Below are 21,600 nucleotides of genomic sequence, written 5' to 3'. Positions count from 1 at the left end.
GATGTAACGTTCAGATCTAACCAGAGTAGTGAAGCTCTAAGTCAACAAGCATGTTAGATGATGTGGGAATGTATTCTGCACTGGTCAATCCGGATGGGGGAATCAAATCTGCACTTCTCTATAAACTGCTAAATCAAACTGCTGTAGAGTCGGGCCAGACAATTCCACTCCACTGTGTTAGCTTATGTTGTACGTTCTCACCTGAGATGGGTGGATAACTGGATGGGTGATTGCCATTAGCTCCACTGCAAAGCAGAGAAAAACAAGACTCCTTAAGYCATTACTTAGTATGTACTACCAAGCACACTTTAAAAGCCAGATTTTTCCCCAAGTGTGATTGAGCCCACAGAGCAAAGGATTTCCTTAAGTTACTGCTAGTTGTCAAAATGGGGATATTGCAGACATGGGGGTTAATGTCTAATTCCTTCATCCTGGGCATTATTAGTGATAACTTCAAGAAAGTCAACAGAACTGAAACCAGACTATGTGGACCAGTCAGACAGCGTAAGCATATGAACATAACTAGCTGCCAGGGTAATAAATGAGGCTTTACCCTATCTACACTGACATCAGATACGACATAACATAATGCTAGCTAACCAAAACGTGACTTTCTTGCACTGCTTGGCTTCACAGCTATGGGATGCTAAGTGCAGTGAAATCTTAATTAGGTCCAGAGGGTTCAGAAAATGCTGATGCATGTCTTGGCTCCCAGGAGATGCTCAGYTCTTTGCAGGGTGGCAGCCTGTGGGCCGAATTTGCTCTCTGGCACAATTCCACCTTTTCTGCTGTGCCTTCAAAAGAGATGGGAAATGTGTGATTTCCTAGTGCATGAAGCCTATATGCCAAGTACCTCCTTTCGTGCTTGCATGTGATGAGATGTTTAAAGCGAAGACCTGCTGCTGGATTGCTGTGGGTCAACAAGAAAGATCCTAAAAGAGGAATTTGATACCCAGCATGAAAAAGCCTATAGCATTGTGCTTTGTGGAATTTGACTTCCTCATTTCATGACCTGACTGTTCAGGTCAGTGATTCATGAAATCTATAAAACAAGCTCCGGTCCCTCTGAAAACTCCAGACATATGCAAATCATTCCTTAAATAAAACAAAGCTCAAGGCAACCAGAAATGTGATATTCTAAAGAGACACAACAACTGTGGTAGGGAGCAGTGTGTCAGCCAAAGCAATAGTCCAGGACAACTCTGATCTTGCAGTGCTCTTCGAAATCTGAACCTGGATTAGTACTTGCAAAATTATCCGTATCTTTCTACTGGGTCAAACTATAACATTTTATCTAAATGACTACTAGATAGGCCAGTATTCCACTGTGGATGGTGAATCTGTCATCGTATATATTGGTGAACTGAGAAAATTAGATCTCTTCCTGAGCTAAGCAGTGACCAAACAGTAAAGGAACTGGGCTTTTTATTTTCATACACAAACAATTAAGACAAACTTACAACACACCTACAAAAGCTCTATAAAATATTTGACTCTCATCTCTGTAACTGTCAAATATCCATAACAAAAACCAATGCTTTGCATATCAAGTTTTGAAGATTTTTGTTTTAGGAAGTTCATTAAACATAGAAAAGACAACTGCTTTTCTTCATTACTATTTGTATCCTGAATCGATAGAATGAATTAACCAAACAAACATAAGTTTTTCTACCATTGGACTAAAATCCTGCCATGTAAGAACTTCCATACAGATTAGCTAGATAGTTAATGCAGTTTCCAACAGAGGCCAGAATCAGATTTTTGGATATAAATGATGCACTAATTGAACTGTCAGCAGTGTGTGTGTATCCTTGACATCACCTTGGTGACAGCATGTCTAAAACATTTTTAAGGGAATCTAATCTTGAGATGGCTAAAAGGATTAGACGAACAATATCTAAAAAAATAAAAGACTGAAACCAACAATAAGCATGAAGCAAAAAACAAGCAAAGTATCCTCAGGGATGACTTGAGTCTACACATTTTGTGGAAATTTCACAGTCATTCTTAGGGCATCTAGTCTCTCAAGGCTATTGGTATTTCATGGAACAACYATCTGAGGATCAGAGATACTATTTGATATGCACGGACCCRTTCTTGCCCCGTGGCTTTGGTTATRTCATTACAGTTGTGTGTACATTTCTCATTGGCTAGCTGAATTTTACACAGAATTTCAAGGAATTTAAATAGAGGATTTTTTTTTTTAATTCAAACTCATTTTGTTCCATTATTATGATTTTTTTTATTTAATAACAAAGCAAAATTAAAGTTCCACATGCATGAAGAAAAGTGTTATTAAACTCAGTCTTCCTGATGCTTAGGCTCTGTCATCAGTGCTACTTCTCAAGTTGCTATTTAAAATAATAGAACATCTGGGAGCTATTGAAATTTGTAATAATCAAAGAAAAGAGAATATTCTGCAAAAACGTCATGCCTTAATTCTTTTGCAGTTTAAAATTTCTGTTCGTATCTCTTGCACAGAGGCCACTCAGCTAGCAATTGAACTAGCAATATTTCCAGGGATGGACTTGCTAACTCTCCATCTTATTGGGTCACATTACTTAGAGATGATAGTTTAATCTATGAGACCACTTATCACTGCAGGCAGATGTAATCACACCAAGATTTCTTCCTCATTCTGCTGTGTAAGATTTTATGCCTGAACACACATGAGAAGCAGTGTGCAATGTCATATGTGAATCTAGCTCTGAAAGACAGTTTTAACCTCTGGTCATCTCCTGTCTTTGGAAAGCTGCTGGCTACTTCTGAAAATAGCAACTTAACAAAAAAAAAACAAACAACAAACAACAGGTGGGCAAGAGGAGGACGGCAAGTGCAGCCCATGCATTTTGAGAAAGCTGGTGCAGAATAGCAGCTCCYGAAGAATACAGTGCTCTGGGTGGAAATCTGCCATGTGACATCTTCAGGATGTGCCATGATACTCTGTGGATGCTGGTCTCTGCTMGCTCCACCGCCACACCAAAACTGTCCCTGAGGTCATGCCAAAACTGTCCCCCAAGACCTCCCGGCCCCCAGACTGATACGGCTCCATGCATGTGGCGCCACCCTCCGGACAGCATCCTGGGCCAATAATCCCATGGTGGCATAGCCTGAGAAAGACCAATGTGTGTTTTCTTAGAATTGTTTTCTTTCTACCCTTTTTAAAGTTAGGCTTCCTTTCCCTTTTTCCTTTGCTATTTTTTTCTCCCCTTTGAAGTTGGCTTTGAAKTTCAAAGTGTCACCATGCAAAGTTGACATCGTGTTATTGCTTTCACTGTCTTTTCAGAAACTTCTCTTTCTGTACTTATTTTTCCATTACAAATTCCTTTTAGGCATCCTTGAAATAATAAAAATATATCACTAATTTTCTTACTTCTGGAAAGCATAGTCATTCTACAGAARCTTCAGGCAATCAATTTTAAATTCAAGCTGGAAATAGTGGGCTGTTTACCTATATTTTTAATTTCCCTTGCATCATCTAATAGTCTTCAATGTTACAAAAAAGAAAGGCACGTGCCTTTGAAGTCATTTAAATCTCAGATAAAATGTTCAACTTTTACCCCAATCACTAGCATGTCACCAAGGAAAAATGCACCTTTCTTTGCCAAAYGTAGGCATTGCTAAAGCTCTATGAACAAATGCTTACACGGATTTGTGATCCAGGATTTAAACAATCAGTGTTCTGTARAATACTATTCAGCTAAATAAATCCAGAGAACTTCAGCTTTTATAATTCTACTGTAAAAAGTATACAAGTACATATTGTCATATTGCTGCCTATATTCTTTAGAAAACACTGCAGTTTCTGACAAAGTAGCACACACTTCAGGCATCACCAACAGTGGAGGCTACAGCCCAACTGAATATACTCAAAAGYGGAATAAGGTTATATCTATTAGGTTCTTGCATGAGAGATCTTAGAGAAAAAAAAAAAAGAGGATGACAGTGCACACAGCACTGGTTCAACACTGAACCACTGGCACGGTTTTTGTGGGAAGAACGGAGAGGCAYTGCTAGTCTAAAATGCTACCTTTCAAAATGTTAGCCTCCTTCCCCCCAAAACTGTGGTCATCAAGTTCCCAGCTGCACCTTCCCTGTGACATTCCAACCAAATTCCAAAGGGAAAAATGATATTCCTTCCATCAAAATTCCCCTTACAATTACAGCTTCCCATTAAATGCACAGAAATTTGATTTCTTTTCAGAAGGCTACAATTACAGCAGATAATTATGCTTCCCYCTAATTACTGCTTATAAATACACACCATGTAACACAGCTTATTGTACCCTCTGTTAGTGTACTTACAGTAAATAGAAACCAATATGCTTCATTCAGTCCATGTATTTTGACACTTACATCAGATACACGAATTTATCTTCATTATAACCCCTTGCACTGTTACTGACATCCTTCTYGGAGCTATACTAAAGCATCACAGCAGGAAGATTGATGCGGCTTGTATATACTGATTCGCTACAAAAGCAAGGCACTTGAGAGGCAGTGTTACTATTCTGATAGCACTGAGTTGGCTAAAAATTAGCAGCACTAAGCCAACGCTCTGCTCCCGCTTCTCCTCCTCATTAATTATGGTACATGACTTGGACCTTGAAAGGCTAAGCCTGTCATAACAGTCTTTTTAAACCTATTGTGTTCAGTTGTTTTATCATTGTTAAAGAGGTTCAAAGTTCTGATCATGGTTATTAGCAACTATTTTTATTCTTTATAGAGCCTCTAATGAGACAAGTTTTGCACCATGATAAATGTTAAAAGATAATTTATAAACAAATCTACAGTGGTAAATTTAAACATCATGTTGAAGAACAGAGAGATACTATGGCTACAATTTTCAAAATTGACTAAATGATTTAGGAGCCTGGTCTCCATTCCATCATCAGGARTGCCCAGATAACGTCAGCACTTGAAAAACACTAACCTATTACATTTCTTCATCAAGGTGATGAAGAGGTCATATCTAACTACAGATAATTTAACCTTCCAGTCATAGTTCTGACCTTTCAAAGACTGTTGCTAGAATTGTACACTGAAGCCTGTAACTTTTTTGGCTAATTCTTTTGTTAGATATGGGCCTTGCCCCTCAGAAATCCCCAGCAAACTGAACACTCCTGCAGTGTGTGCGTTCTGCAGAGGCCTTCCCTGTTGAAGGCATAAATGAACTAGCATTTGTGCATAGTGTATTCAGAAACCACCCAAAACTTACACTGCGACAACACGCACTCAGATCCACAACACAGGCTGAATGTGCAGGTCAAGGAGCTCTAGCCGGGATTAAACAATCCTCTCCCACCAAACTGCACACACACACTGAAAAACAGACCAGGAACTACTTATCTTCTGGACATCTCAAAATAAGGTGACAGAAAAAAAGGTTGTAGATTCTGCATGAAATGGTTTACTTCTACCCTTTATACTGTACATCTGTCACTCCAGCAGCTGTTTGAATATAACTGGATGGCAAAATTACTACAGGTAAAGCTGTCAGATCAGGATTAGAAGGCATCTACAAGAAAAGGGGGCAGAAGAAAATGGCAGAATATTTTCTGTGGTTTTCCAGACCTCAGACTCCACTAGCACTCTCCACTTCTAGGTTCTTACTTTTACTAATTCAGGATAGTACAAGAAGAGATAGATTTCCAGAAGAAGAATGAAGTCAAAGTAGGAAAGAAGAGTAGGAAACCTGTAACCATAGTGCTGATGTGTCCAGTTACTGAAGGAGAATAAAGACAGATCACCTGAAAACTGCAATTGCACCTCACTTGAAAATAAAAGCAAGCAGCTTTTCCTTTCTTTTTTCAGAGGCATATTTAAATACTTCACTCCCCCCTCCCCCCACAAATCTTTAAGATAGACTGTGAAATAATTCAAAACAAATGCTTTTGGTTTGTGTCATGTGAGAACTGGGAACTGAAAAGAAAAATAGCATTGACAATGCCACAATCCATGGAAGATCTGAGAGAAGAAWTTTTTTTTTCTCTCAAGAAAGCCCCAAACAATCCCTCCCTCTCAAACAACATGACCAAAACAAACACAAAATCTCCAATTACTGTACAGGAGAGCCCCCTTTTGACTTCCTGATATATCTTTTAACCTTGGGGATAGACAACCATCAAGGACTTGTAGATACATCAGTATCTGTGCTCTCTTTGTGACTTACTCTTTGATTAGTGCAAGTCTCACTRCAAAATCCTTTGACTGCACCCTTAGGTACCATTAAAAAGTCACTCACAGATCCTTCCATTCACAGAAGACAACTAAATGAGTAAGGAGGGATAGAAATAAAAGTGACTTGGGCTCAACCCTTACCTTGCAACAGACTTCTTGTGTAGTTACAAGGGGAATCACTTAGATTCACCTTATCTGACTTTGGCAGCTTTAAATACATGTGTTCAGTCCTCACTGGTTATCCGTGCTTCCTCTGTCAAGGACAGTGACAGACAAATCCGGAGGAGTCACCCTATGCCTCATGAACGGCTATCTGGAGATCTCCAGCTCTCTGTAGCAGGTCCCATCTTTCCAACTACTTACAGGGGTGCCAAGACCAGCTTGACCACTCTTACCACATGACTGTGGGCCAGACACAACCACTCTGCACCTCACTTTTCCCTAATGGGAAACATCTGATGAAAAATGAGCGATAGCGCTATGCAGAATTAGGACAGCCAACCATCTTGTTCCATCTCGTTCTCCTACCAGCTTTTGTGAATGAGATGCAAATACTTTAACTAGTGGAATTTGCTYAGTAAGTACTGGCCAGTACGGATATAGCATCGCTGTCAAATTCAGGTAGGAAAAAGACAGGCTTATTAATTAAAAGTTGTATCTAGGAAAGGTCTGTCAATGTCTCACACATGCACTGGGCAAATGGGAGCAGAGGTTGTCAGGTCAAGCACTAATCAGAGCTTTTCAAAGGGAGCCAAATTTACGTTCTTTTATACTAGACAGACTCTACTGGAGGAAGGGTGTGAAATGAAGCCGGAAGGGAAATACTGTACTTCTGGGAGACCATGGTTGTCTCGGCAATTAAGGCCTCCCCAGGGGGTTAATTACAACCATAGAGAGCCAGGCATTTTACAAAATGTTTTGAGAGTGTCATAAAAATGCACACATCTCAGAGAGCTTATTTCTGAAACATTAGCAGCTTATGTGGTTTGATCCCAGGTAACTTGCCTTCCAAGAGGCAGCAATGGTTAACATTTCATTAGCAACTGAAAAGATCTATTTGGCTATTCTGTGAACTATCATGAAAAAAAGTAGCGGGTCAAGTAACAAATTAACCCTTCTCTACTGTGTTCTGCACTATGCAAAAATCATTTTGAATTTCTAGCAAACAAAAACAACCACGGAATATCCAAAAGTATATTTTTCTGCATTTTGCTGCCAAATAGTGATTGCACTGGGAACTATTTTTTCCAGATGTTTAACATGTCCAAATATATCTCTAACTTGTAGGGATTTGAAGACAATTGCCTAAAATACATAGCAGAAATGATTGATTACATGGGACAATATGGTTCTCTTACTTGCACCAGCACAAATCAAAATTTYCTTATTTCACAAATTGACAAGACAACAGAACCTTCTATGCAAAGAAGAAAACTCASCATGGTGTAGAGCAATGAGAAAGAAAACTTATTTGGCAAAACCAGTAGTATACAAGTATATTACTCCAGATCCAGTATATGTGAGCCATTTATAAAGCAAAACATTCACGTAAAAACACGTTAGGTCTAGGAAATGGCTGAGATATCCTTTTTAGAGGGCAACATTTTACGTGAAAACTGTTGTTAGTAGTCTCAGTAAGCGAAACATTTGATTCTGATGATACTGTAAAAGCAAGCAAGGTCAAAGTTTACTTGCATCCAGAAAAATAGTTTTTATGGTAGATCTGAGATGCAAAACAGGTTTAATTTCAGAGAGTGGAAACAGTTCCATACACAACTTTCGGATTACTGAGAGTGCATAAAGCTCTGTCTTTATGTAAATCTTGGCATAGTAAGGGTCTCACAAATTAACTGAGATATTTAGGAGATGTCACCAACTGAAAAAAAAAAMCTTTTCCTCTGAAATACTCTAAACCTCTGTTACAAATAGAGAAAGAAGAAAAGAGTAAGATTCAAGGGCTATGATATAAGATTTAACTGAAGTAGATCAGAGGTGGAAAACAAAYGTTTTGTTTATTTCTTCTATTGTTCAAGTGCTCGTGAATTGCCAGGTATATTATTTCTTTGGTATAATCAAGCAATTCCCATCTTTGTGTGAATCTTTCACACATCCAGAGAAGAAAGAATTCCTCTTTCTTGGAATAGGAAGAAGTGATTTTAAACTCCCCAAATAAGTTAACCTTTTAACATATATTCTCCACTTAATCTTACCTCCAGAAAATGCTCTGCTTGCTGTTCCCGATCCAATTTTCTTGATGTTGTTGTAATCAGACCTGTGGAAAAAGGGTAATATTTGATTGTCAATATCTGCTGAAAAATATATGTCTCTATTGACCATAAGAAACAAGTTCATTTTTTTGAACACTCAAAGGGAAAAAATCTATTTGAAGCTGTATCAGGCACAGATTTCTTGACATCTGTCAAGCATTTTCTTTCACAGCACAGCCATTATGAGACTTTCTGACTAACAATGAATCTTTAAAGAAAAATGCTGTGAAAAAAGTAAATGAAAAACAGTTAGCTGTATATCTACAGTTAACATGCTACATTTATTACACTGAATAAAAACCTTACTAAAGAATCACTATTTGTCTTATGATTAAGTGCTTCAGTGAATCATTTGCATTTGACTGAAATCCTTCCGTAAAAACCTCATTAAAGATTTCAGAGTTCTCAAACAATTAATGGGACAGGATGCTGATTACTTCTACGCCAAGAATACTTGACAAAGAAGGTTATTTCTGTAATAACTACTTGTATACATAATGATTTCCAAATGTAATCATTCTAATGCATTAAAGTTTTTGTACTATAATTTCATCAATTTGTTCCATGTTCAAACTGAGTCTTTAAAATAAAGTACCCTTTCACATGAGGATGATCAAGATATCTTTTTTTTAAAGCAATGCACTTTCACAAATGATTAACCTCTTGTGAGATTTATACCAAGTAAAGAAAATGAAACAGTTTCAAATTTCTCTAAAGAAAAGCTATGTATACTCTTCTATAAATATAGTTACAGTTTTTATTTTTTTCTCAGTAGAGATTTGAAGGTCRGATTTGAGTTGTCCCTTATACAAAATGTTTCTTTGGATAGGAAAATGCATTCTGTGATTTTTTTTTTGGTGACGGATTCTGGCGAGCGTAAACAGAGCAGCTTTTCCCGGGGGTATACATCTTTGGGAAGACAATGCCAAGGTACAGTCATTCTCAAAAATTCCTCCTTTGTATGACTACTGAAGAAGACAGGAAAGGTAATATTCCCTGGATTATCTATAAGGCTTACTTATTTAATCAGACCAGGCAATCATCTAAACCTAAATCCATGATGAACTGAAATTCAGTAGCAACTGCATCTTACATCTACATAATGCCTATAAGTCCCATAAGGCTTCTATATCTACAGCTCTTTATACACTGTCGCCATGTATTTAGAGGAGTCGCTTCATCTCTTTTGTCGAGACGGGGGGAATACATTGTCAATAAAGAAGGGGAAATATAACTAGAAGCAATGGGACGAGATGAACATAGAAAAGTGCACCCTGCCTCCAACATTTCAGACTCATTATGAGATATATTAGACCAAAGAAGTGATACCCTAGGGGAGGCTGTAGAAACCTGACTGGACCATGAGAAAATTTCTCTGCTATTACTATGTCAGAGAATCGGGTGCTGGCAAAAGGCTGAAAAATAAAAACACTTGGTATTTCCCATATCAAGCAATTATAATTATTCAAAATAGTCACACCATATGGGATGGTTATATCCATTACATTTGTTTAAACAGACAGGATAGCATGGATGAAGAGCTTGTGTCATTCACACAAGATCCCCATGTGCAGAGAAAATGCAGAGATACAAGGAAGTTCCTAATTATAAAAGCAGTTTGGCCCCAACAAGGTGATAAGTGAAGATCAGTAAGATATTTCATGGTTTTCAACAGCCCCATTTGTTACATGCACGGTCACTGTGTATATTTATCAAGCATGGTCTGATCACTGTAAGATTTTTACAAAATTTTCCACTTTCTTCCCCCCTGATATGCTACTATGAACTAAACCTATGTTTTTCTTAAGCCAGGAATGTGTAGGGTACTTAGTATGTTGATAAATGTTAGTTAGCCCTCACTGAAATACTACTGAATGCCCAAACACYGTAACTATACATCCCTGCCCTTATCATCTCATTCAGACAGAGGATTTCTCATTTCTTTTGAAGACCAAGAGCTAACATTTGAAACCGAATTCTACTAACTGGCAGTACTTATCTTTGCACTGGTAAACAAAAATGATCTCACAAGAATTACTGTTATCACTTTGGATTTTTTTTTTTTCCAGTCTAGAGCCTTTTAAACTGCAGGTCTGAGCCCCTGCAGAACTGAATTCCCTACTAAACGGTATGACCATATGGCAAGTCTCTAYGACAGAATTGCATGTATTTTAAATTTAATGGATCTTACCAGATTTAGCATTCAGACTTAACAGTCAGTCCTAAAAGGCAGGTAACTAGAGCAATCAAACATAATCATCAAAAYGTTAGACCAAATACTAACATACAATTCCCTTTAATGATAGTAAGTTCATACTTATATACACAGCTCTACAGTACAGCATATCAGAGCGATCAGTTCTGCAGACCTGATCCAGATGGACGGCGCCAGCATAACTATTTGTTTTTCTTGTAGTCTTATACATACTTTAAAGACAGCTCTACTTATACTACCAGTTAGGGGCAGCCTCACTAGGCTGTTATAATATTCTATATCAGTAACTGGTCATTTSTGTGTACAGCCCTAAGCCCTCTGATTTCTGCTCCTGTACACTGCAGGACTCTCTTATCCAATACTCTTGGTGGCCCCATTACAGTCTTGTGACTGCTCACCTTCATATTCATTCTTCTGCTGAAGTCATTCATAGATCACTCTAACAACAGTGTTTAAAAGCACACATGGTTATATAAACAATAATTTCTCAACTACTTGATATTAATATCTATCTAACTATGGCAATRTGTTGGTATGGGTTAGAATCTGATCTTTTCAGATTATAAAACTGCTTTCAGATTATAAAACTGCATTTCAAGGAATTCTCCTTATGACAATTCATCTAAACTGAAAACAGAAATAAGGTTGCCCATAATGTCTAGGACTCCACATTGCTTTACCAGACCAGCCTCAAAGAAATTAGTTTTATTTCATGGGTTTTATGAGAACTATGCTGTGTCCCACCTGTATTTAATACTCCATCTCATAAATACGTAATACTAGTAATATTTAGCAGGATATAGGACWTTATATTACAGATCCAAGGACAATAAAGAGAAACTTGGCCTTGCACAAGAGAATACACCTCAACTRTGGTTCATCTCCAACTGCATTAAATCTTCATACTGTGTTCTTATCTAAAGGCATTATCTAAAGAAAATAACTCCAAGAAAAAATTATATCCAAGAAAATGATGTTTAAGATAGATTTAGGCTATACTGCAGGTTATGATATAAAATCACAGGGAGACAATGATGAAAAATGATCTTTTATTTTTTTTCCCCATCTTCAATATGTGCGGTAGTTCCTCTAGACACAGACATCTGGACAATTGTCCACAGCCACCTGGGAAATACACCAGGCATCTATCACAGAATAGTCAAAACCACTAATAAGCCTCAAAATTCATACCACACCTCTCAAATGTTTTTTTCTCAAATTTCTGAGGAAGCATCATGATCTTGCTAAGGGCAGAAGATATTTATCACAATAATCATAAAGAATCATAACTTTGATGATTCTTTAAGAACGGCCATGAAAGTGAACAGGAAAACTGAAACTGCTAGAAAAGTTATTTRCAATAAAAATATCAGCTTGAGGCTTTAGGCTGTTTGCCAGGCTGGAAAGAAACTTTCTGAAGCTCCTTCTCTCTTTGGTGGCTCCTGACATTGACATGTTGAAAATCTTTTCTTCCCATATACAGGACAGGAAGAAAGCTCCCTCAGCACAGCTGCTGGAGGCTTTGCTGAAATCTGTTGCTCCAGACAGCTTTAGTGTGACTCTCCTCATGATACGGATGCTCACAAGCAAGATTATGTGATTCTTTTCTTTGACCTTCTGACTCAAAACATCCTCTCTCTCTGAATCCTTTCCTGAAGCTATGTAATTCAGCTGTCTCCTGAAACTTCAAAACACTGCTTGATCTAATTTTTCAGTTTGGAGATGACTATATGTTCTTCAGTAACTCACTTTTCTGCAATTCCTTTTACTTTTGGTATTGGAATACTTYTCCATCTCTAAATAAATGAACAGTTATTGTCCTGCTTGTGTTACAGACTTCGGAAACGAGGGAAGCTCAATTAGCTCACCCTGCACAACAGGTCCCATTTAACTGYGGGACACTCTGACAATAACTGCAAGCTAGCACCGACTGGGGAACCTCCTTACAACACCTCACTGTCTACTGGGTAAGACCGTCACTCCCTCCTGCATCACTCCCCTCCAAAAGGAAACTTGGCATGTGGACACAGAAGGAACAGGACTGTCTTTCACCTGATCACTGTATTATCTAGACCAGAGAACCAGAGATGAGGGATGTGCTACAAAGCAGCCCTGCCTTACATTCTAGGTGCAGCCCCCAAGAAACAAGGGAAAGAACAGGAYCAGCACTAAGAAATCCTGACACCTTAACCAGTACATCAGCCTATATAATTTTCAGCCAATACATCATCTTGGAAACAATTCACCAGTTGTTAGGGCCCAACCATTTGATCAAGACACCTGGACAACACTTAGCACTGATTCTTGCGTGCATGGTTTTAACACTTCATAAATGCAAAGAGAGAAAATAAAATGAGTTCAGTGAAAGGGAACAAAACCCACAGAAATTATTTCACATTTGCAATGGGTGAAACATGCAGTTATTTGAGAGCAAACAAGGAAATGTAACTTACTACTTTGATCATTAATTATGATTATAGRTCTGATTTCTTAGAATTATTGTCAGATATATGTGCACATGTGGTTGCATGAACATATATATATATTTGTAAGATTAAAGATGACATAGGAGTAGGAATAGTTATGAATTCATCAGTAAGACTAATTCTTTATAATCAATTTTTGCAATTGTAGAAAACTGCATTTTTATTAACAATAAAGCCAGCAAACCTCAAAAAAAGAGAGTGTTAGCTTTTTGGTTATGTTAATTGGTGTCATCTCAGGTAGGTTTTGCTATTCAAAAGTGACATAATGCTCTGTCTTAAATTGGGTCTTTTGTGAAATATTGTATTGTTTCTAAATAGTAGTTCTGCTTGGATGCTTAAACATATGGCTATGCAAGTGTCTATATCTGAGAAATACCTCAAAATACCTATTACCCTCTGATGATATGCAGGTAGTAGGCTCAATGTAGAGCAATTTCACTGCAGTCAAAGGAGCTACACAAATTTATGCTCGCTAAGAATCTGTCTCAAATGACTGTAATCTTTGCCTTTCTTATTTTTATTCAAGAATACATAAAAAGCAACAGAAAATTATTAACTTATTTAACATAAACAAAGCAAAGCAAACAATTTATATTCAAATGCAATTTGGGACCAGCATCTTCCACTTCAAAAAGCTCAGTATCTATATTTGCATTTGTATATCCAAGTTATTCCTTCTTCAGAAGGTTGTGGTACTGCCATTTAATCCTACCAGAGCTCCAAACTTCAAATTAAATTCTGACATTTTTACCAGTCTTTATCAAAGTTTCCACTGTAAAGTACTGAAAATGTAAACATATTTTATARGATGGCCTAAAGCTAATGCAGATACTCATGTTTATGTTTTTTTATGATTAACTTGTCAAGAAACGTGGGTGTAGCATGCAAGCAAGATGAGAATCTTGAGAAAAGCAGACAGATAGAATGAAAGCAAATAGTGACTTTTCAAATCTTAGCTGAACTTGATGTTGATAAAAGTGAAGGTGACAACTGAAGAAGGGGGAAATAATGCAAAAACTGCAGTGGGCCAAACTGTGATCTCAGGATCCTGTATTTATTGGACATGACTATTTTTTAAATTCCATAAAATATAAGCCAGTCAGTCAGAGTGGACTGTGTACATCAGCCTTAATTTATACCGTGGTAAAGTTGGGTATTTTCTTCTTTGTTTTTTCTAACACTAACATCACATAGGCCAATATTTCCAGGCTTTTATCCAATTATTTGGATTCTCCAAACTTCCCCATGAATTTCTCAAACTCCTTCCAAAAGAATAGGTTTATATTTCTAAGATAGCCGATAAGGACTGAAACATAAGCATGATGAGCAACATAAAGGATTTGTTCTGTCTACCTGTCTTGCCACTTACAAAGCTGGTACAACTGCATCAGACCGTCAATCTTAGAAGACGGGAAAAATGAGAGGGGAGTCTTGGACAGCATGACAGACCAAGAGATAAAGAAAGGCTGGAACTGCARAAGTGGCGTTTGCATTTTTCCATAACCCCTTGCAAATCCCTGGACAAATGGACATTTGAGAGCTGTATCTAGGAGCAGCATGGACCAGCCAAGTAGGCCCTGCTCACCGGTATCGCAACCACCAAAACACACCTACGAAATAACCTTTTTCGTTTTTGAAAATTCAAGGCACTACCTCTGATCTTGGAGTCAGAAATGGTGATGATGTGTGGACAAACATGAACCTGCTTGTTAACTCTGCCTTTTATGCTTTAATTAAAATGGCCAAATGACAGCTATGGTCTTCCAGCTGAATAATACACATATTCTAACTTCAGTTGGCTCTCTTCTTTTACAGAAGAGTCCTCACACAAATGATACGTCTGGATGTCTGGGTGTGTTTAGGCAGATAGACTGTTATATACAGATAAATATATATATGCACATATTTACACCCACACTTTACATACAGTCAAATACTTGAGTACGTTTATGTAAGTATGTGACATTTTACATATATTCAATGAAGTGAATGTTAAAAACTGTTAACTCAATAAATACATATTTATAAAAGGGCATTTGCTCCGGTACTTATCAATGTTCATACTCTCAATAAATATGCCTTATTTTAAATATCTGTATTAGAAAAAAAAAAAAAAAAAGAAAGATGAATTTATGAGCTTGGAGAACCACAAATGAAAAATCCACCATGAGGGAGACATTGCTGTATGTTTGCCTCTTCTGATGCTTATTCTTTACACGTCCAGATCAGCCCCTGGCTACCGGTGTGATGCTGAACTGAACTGACCTTTGGCTTAGAAGAAATTCACAGATTCTCAATATCATGGCACTTAGGGACCAAAAATCAGTTTGCTACAAGCTATTTTCTAACACAGATTGAATTTCCCTAATATGGCTTTGAAGCCAAGGAGAGTTCAATAGCCTTTTATTATGAAATTGAATTATGTGTATTCAGCCTATAGCTGGATAACCGTACCTGAGCTGTGTCCTGAAGTACTGCTTAAACGGTAACAGAATGTGGTATGGAGAAACAGTGTATTTTACTGATGTCTCTGGAAGTGTTGCAAGTTTTATTGTATAAAGCATAAATTAAAAAAAAAAGTAAAGAACTCCTTCATTAATTTCTGATTTAAAAACTTTGTTTAGATGAAACATGAAAAGAGTATATGAAAGGTAACAAGCCGGCTGAGATGTCAAGAACCTCTTTCCCCTCTCCTCTTCCCACCAGCAGACTAACAGTACACAATTTATTGCATATTTTAGTGTCCACTGTTAAATCATCTTTTTTTTCTGCTATGCATATGCATAAAAAAGCATTTTGTTCAAAAAATGCAAGTGTGTTATGTGTTAAAAGTATGACTAAGGACTTTAGGTTATGATGCAGGGTTAGTTTGTGGCCTCAGAATATATCGCCCGGCTACGTGGAATAGCAGTCCACGCTTTACGCCCTCTTCACTTGCAGTGTCAGGGTCTTCACCCAGGAGAGCAAGGCTGGGCACCATGCCACGTATCTCAGGGCCTGTATGTCAAACACACGCRGAGCCACTCTGGATGGATTAGGGTTGAGGTCTTGGATTGAAGCTTTGCTAGTTCCTGGTTCCTGGGGGGAAGGCAAACTTTCCTCTCATTAAGATACTGATCCTCATCTTCAAATAAATCAGTTTTGAAATGGAAACAAGAATATAAAATTAGATAGCTTCCTCCGCAGACTTATTGTTTGCCTGTGCCCTGCTTGATGCTTTGAACATCCTGTATCACAGATGCTATGCTTCATAGCTTGAAGTGGATGTGTTTCCCAATCCGTCTTTCTCAAACATTGTAAAGAACAAGAATACCAAAAGAAAACCCATGAAGATCTCAGAGAAAACTTTCCTTGGAGTAATTCTTGAAAGCCCTGTTTGGGGGGTAAAATGCCTTGGGATTGTTTGCTGCAAATATGGGCATTTTAACCTAACAAGTTAAACAGATGAAGAAAACAACAAAAATAAACACTGTTTTTTGAAAAATGTCCCATAAATTCAGTGACTGATAACACACTGCTAGTTCACAAGAACCCTTAGGTTGAATTTTCAGAAATTCATACAGAAATATACAGGTTTGCTGATGGGTTTACTAGAATTCTCAAATATTTATTAATAGTACACACAAAGGTGTGAAGACAGCCTTTTCATAGATACACTGAACACAGAAAAGAGTATGCATCTGTTTAGAAATAYAGTCATTAGTTCTCAACTATCCTGCTACGCTTTGATGTCATGAAAGTAAATTTAGGACTTTAGATAGAAAAAGAAGGGGGAGCCACAATAAATAAGTTCAGGATTGTCAACTATGCATTCAGAAAAGTAAAACTATTGAGTATTCTAACCATAGAAATGTAGAAATGAATAGCAATAACCAGGGTAATTTTATTACCCACAGGCAGTGAGAGGCATTGTAAACACTCTAACAGTACATTCATCTCTTGAAATAAGTTAGGGATTGACAAAATGAAATCAAATTTCAAAGATAAATGATAGAAAATGATGTAAATTTTACTTGGAGATGTAAACAAACATATCATTTTATATAATTACACATGTAAGCCTCTAATTTAGAAAGACTGCATTTTGATCTTAAATGAATGATACTTCATTGCATAAGAAAAAAAATGGCATGCCTGTGCAATTACTTGAAAGATTGCTGCCTTATTGTTTTTCTGGAGGTGACAATGAGAGTGAAATGACCTCTTTGACAGGCTAGGTATAAAAAGTGATTGCTTTTAAAAACACTTACACTTTCTAACATGTGGTTATGTTTGAAAAAAATAAAGGAGAAGAAAAACCGTTTTATTTCTCTTTGGTTGTCCCTTCTGTCTCCCATAAGAGTTCTCTTTAGCTTATTGCTGAAAATATCAAAACTGTACAAAATGCACAGCAAACATTTACTTCAATGAAGAATTTGGATTATGCTTTCCTGTAAAGGCAGATTTTGGCTTTTTTGTTCTTAAATTAYGTTCAAAATGACAATATGGTATGACAATCTGTTCTGCCTTGTGGAACACAGCATTCAAAGGGACTTCCTTTTATCCCTTCAAAAGTTAGCAAGTGAAGCCCTCAGCTACTGCAGGCAAACACATCTTAAAAGCATTCGCATAAATATTTGCCTCCATTTTAAAAGTGGTCAGGTTTTTGCTCCCAGTACTCCTCCTGGAAGGCTGTTTGGCAACATGACTGCTCTAATTGTTAAGAACCTTCTAATTTCTGGACTGAATGCATTTATGATCAGTTTATGCCTATTTATTCTTTTGCCTTCTAGCATTAACAGGGCAAGGAAGCAAACCTGAACAGCTTTCTCTCTGGCTCTGTCTTAGGCTGCAGCTACTAGCTGTCTCCGAGACAAATCTGCTATGAAAGGGAAGTGACCCTATGCAGTGTGGACATGAAGAAGGTGATGTCACTTGGCCTATTTTAATTAGCAATGTAGAGAGCAATAATAAACCCCTCAACCTTCGTTTTGCTGAATGAAACAAAAGTAGCTGCATTAGCTTCCTCTCTCCTAATGGACTTTTCATTCCCCTTTTTGCATTGCAGTTTCAGCGTTCCCTCATCCCTCTTAAACCCGACTGATCCAAACTGACCACAGTATATTCACAGACCTTGTAAAATGGCTCTAACCCTACTGTCACCAATAGATGCTCTTCTAGCAGATAGCTGGGACTCTTGCTATTAGTCCCCAAATGCACTGTTTTGCTTACTGCACTAATGAATCTCATCCTATTTCTAGTCTTTGAACTCTCAGGGATTCTTTTTCTTTTTTTTTTCTTTTTGTTTTTCAAACCCTTCCTGTTTGGATGATGCCTGCTAACTCTGCATCCTCCCCAGGGTATACTCTCAATTGTGGAATCAACATCATTGAAGAAAACACCAAACAAGATCATTTTCTAGCCAATACTTGGAATAATTTGTTAATGTTTGCCCTTCAGCATGCAAATTCCTCTTTCAAGACTCATCATTTTATTTTCTCTTTAGCAAGACCCTTATGCATTTTTCAGTTTTATTATTAATCTCCATGTCCATGTGCCTCATAAATTCTAAAGTGCAACCATATCAAATGCATTACTGAGGCCCACGTTGATGACACATACAGCATTTCTTAGAAAATCATTTATCTTATCAATGGCATCAAGATAGACTGATACAATTTACTTTTGGTAAACCCATGAGCACTTCTATCCCATTTTCTGTTTATTTCCACGTCTTTAATTATACTGTCCTTTAAAATATGCTTGAAAGCCTTGCAGATAACAGAGGTCAAATAAATAGTTCTATTACTGCAAGGCTTATTTTTTCACCCAGCCTTCCTGCTCTCTACCATTGGCATTTTGTTTGTTATCTTCCAACCATATGGTTTGACTCCCAGATCTGATAATACCCCCTTAATAAGTTGCTCACTACAGGAGTTCAATTTCAGGTGCCAGTTCTTTCACATTTCTGAAGTGGAGATTGCTGTAGTCATCTTTACTTGCTAAAAGAGTGACCCCAGTGAACTGARTTTAGCGAGGCCACCAGAACACAAACCCCAAACAGTTCTGAACAGCAGGACAGTCTTCAAACCTGGCTGTAACAAAGCAGAGTTACCATCTGATTCTGGCTGCTTTGGACCAAAAACAGCCTTAGACATCTCAGTGAAGTGCCTGGACTCAGCTGGGATGAATCTAGTTCTCAAACTGCAACCCCAAAGAGCCAGCTCTCCAAAATGACCCCTTGGGGACAGGGCAGCAGAGCCACCATCAAACACACAGAATCTGCAATTTTTAAATAAAAGAAGCAACAATACTCAAAGTGTCAAAGCTGCACTGGCTCTTCCAATATAACTTATCCGCAACTTCTTTGAGGTGTCATCATAGCCCGAGTAATCTGTCACGACTGTGATGCTGTGAAACAACTGAGCAAATGCCCTTGAGGGACTGTCATGCAGGGGCTTGGCTTTCCTAAAACACTTCACACAGAAGGTCGTAGCTTGTGGGAGAAGGGTTTTTTAAAGTTCAAATCCTTTATTTAGACTTAAGTGAATACATAAGAATGGGCATTGCATTTGTCTCTTCTTTTGTTATTTGCTCTTAAAAAAATGCAGTGCCTTCCAAAAATTTAATTGCTAATACGATGCCTCAGCACAGATTTTAACATCCCCCTGCATCACTTTCATTTTCAAGGAGAAATAACAGAATTCTTTTTCTGGATATAATTAGCATGTAATTATTACTTGCAGGAATAGCTATAAATATATATAACTGGTGGCTAGCTTAGTAACCAACACACATAATCATTATGCAATTTTCTTTAATTTTTCTGTGCACAAAGGCCTCATAATTCTGCAAAATCAACGAATGAGCCTAACTAGACTCTGCTTATAATTTATGCTAACTGGTTTCAATGTTTGTGAGGAAAAAAAAGACTTATATAACATAGGAGGTGGAGGTACCACTTTCAGTGGTAAGGGGGTATGCAAATACTCCACACACCATTCTGCACGTTGGGCCTGAATACATCACGAATTAGTGTTCAACCTCCTTCTTTGGCATATTATGATGTAATAACAAAAGAAGGAAAAAAAAATAAAAGAAGCAAGTCCTCAGTGTATGCTTTTGTAGAACATAAGCATAGGTCACAGCATGATGAAGTTCTGGTATTTTCTTTTATCAGTTGTGGAGGAGGTGTGGAGGGTGCACAGGGCACAGCTGTCAGTTTTTCCTCCTAATCTAGACACTCTCATTACCTTTCAAAGAGAAGTGATTTTACATTTTTCCACATACACGCTCACTGAGCACCGTTCTTGACAATAGGAAAATAGCCCCACTTTTCTCCCAGCTGCGCTCCAAAGAAAGGCGTTGATCCCTCATTACCAGCGATTGTCTCCAGCACAGCAAAGCAGCGGTTTATACGGACTGCCACAGCACCAGGACAGCAGCACCTTTTGCTAACTGCAGATTCCCCGGGTCAAGTAACTCGCATCTTCATCTCTAATGAAAAATGATTCATCTGTGAGGTGACCTTCCTGATCCAGACGCAGAATGCAGAGCTGCAGAAGGAAGCCTCATAGAAAAGATGTATGGCCTGATTTCCTGACATATTACCTCACATATAGATCTAATGTGTACCTCAGCGCTGTTCAGATCCGCTGCCCTTCCCAAGGTGGTCTCCCGCCTAAGAAACCATACTGAGAGGCTTGCGTTTGGTTTGGTCTGTAACCTTGCACGAGTCATTTTATGTCTCTGTGCTTCAGTTTCCCTCCCATAAAACCAGGATAATTGATATCTTTCTTTGTAAAGTGCCTTGAGATCTATAAAGGAAAAAATCACTTGGGTAAGAATAAGATATTATTAACTAACATTCTCATAAAGCTCAGCCATAACAGCACTAAGTATTTTCCAAAATTTATTGTTAAGTAAGTAAAGAAAATCATTTCTTTAAACACTGAAATAAATTCCTTTGCTTTCTAGGGTTTTCTGCTTTCCTCTCTGTGCAGGGATTTATTTAAATTGTTATCAACATGTAAAATACAGTATTAGCTCTGACCCCCCACTCTAGTGGCTCAGCACATAACAAATAACAAAAATGCACAGTAAAACTAGAACATGAGCAGTAACTGCTTTTCTTTGCAAAAGAAGACCAGTATCTCAGCCTTTCCAAACAGCAGTCCAAGCAGGGAAGTGATACACTGGGTCCTAGGTAGCAGTAAATTTTTGGCTGACGAAGAGTAGCAGAATCAAAGTTATTCACTGAGCTCYCTCACACAGGCACCAAGTGAGAGGTGGGATCTTTAGCTTGAGCCTCTTTCCACATGTCCATAGGCAAGGAGAGGAGAAAGGACTAGCAGACCCCACGTTGAGTTGCTCAGTCTGGAGTCTCAGCAACACCGAAAGCACCACACCCTGCCAGCTGCTTTTAAACAAAGGCATACAGGCACTTAAAAGCTCACAAAACCACTGGGGAAGA

The 21,600-nt window shown here is 37.9% G+C and overlaps 1 protein-coding gene across 1 annotated transcript in view; it reads right to left on the bottom strand.

The window, feature by feature from the left end:
- Positions 1–21,600, bottom strand: part of FAT3 (FAT atypical cadherin 3) — a 354,360-nt gene that overhangs the window by 126,112 nt on the left and 206,648 nt on the right. The window contains exon 4 of the mRNA XM_026084321.1: positions 8,391–8,452. Coding sequence (XP_025940106.1) covers positions 8,391–8,452 — 62 coding nt within the window. The remainder of the gene's footprint in view (positions 1–8,390; positions 8,453–21,600) is intronic.

The sequence above is a fragment of the Apteryx rowi genome, unplaced genomic scaffold (assembly GCF_003343035.1).
Source record: "Apteryx rowi isolate R43461 unplaced genomic scaffold, aptRow1 scaffold_636, whole genome shotgun sequence".
Classification (NCBI taxonomy): Eukaryota; Metazoa; Chordata; class Aves; order Apterygiformes; family Apterygidae; genus Apteryx; species Apteryx rowi.
The sequence above is the reverse complement of the archived record's forward strand: the minus strand, read 5'-3'. Positions and strand labels throughout refer to the sequence as shown.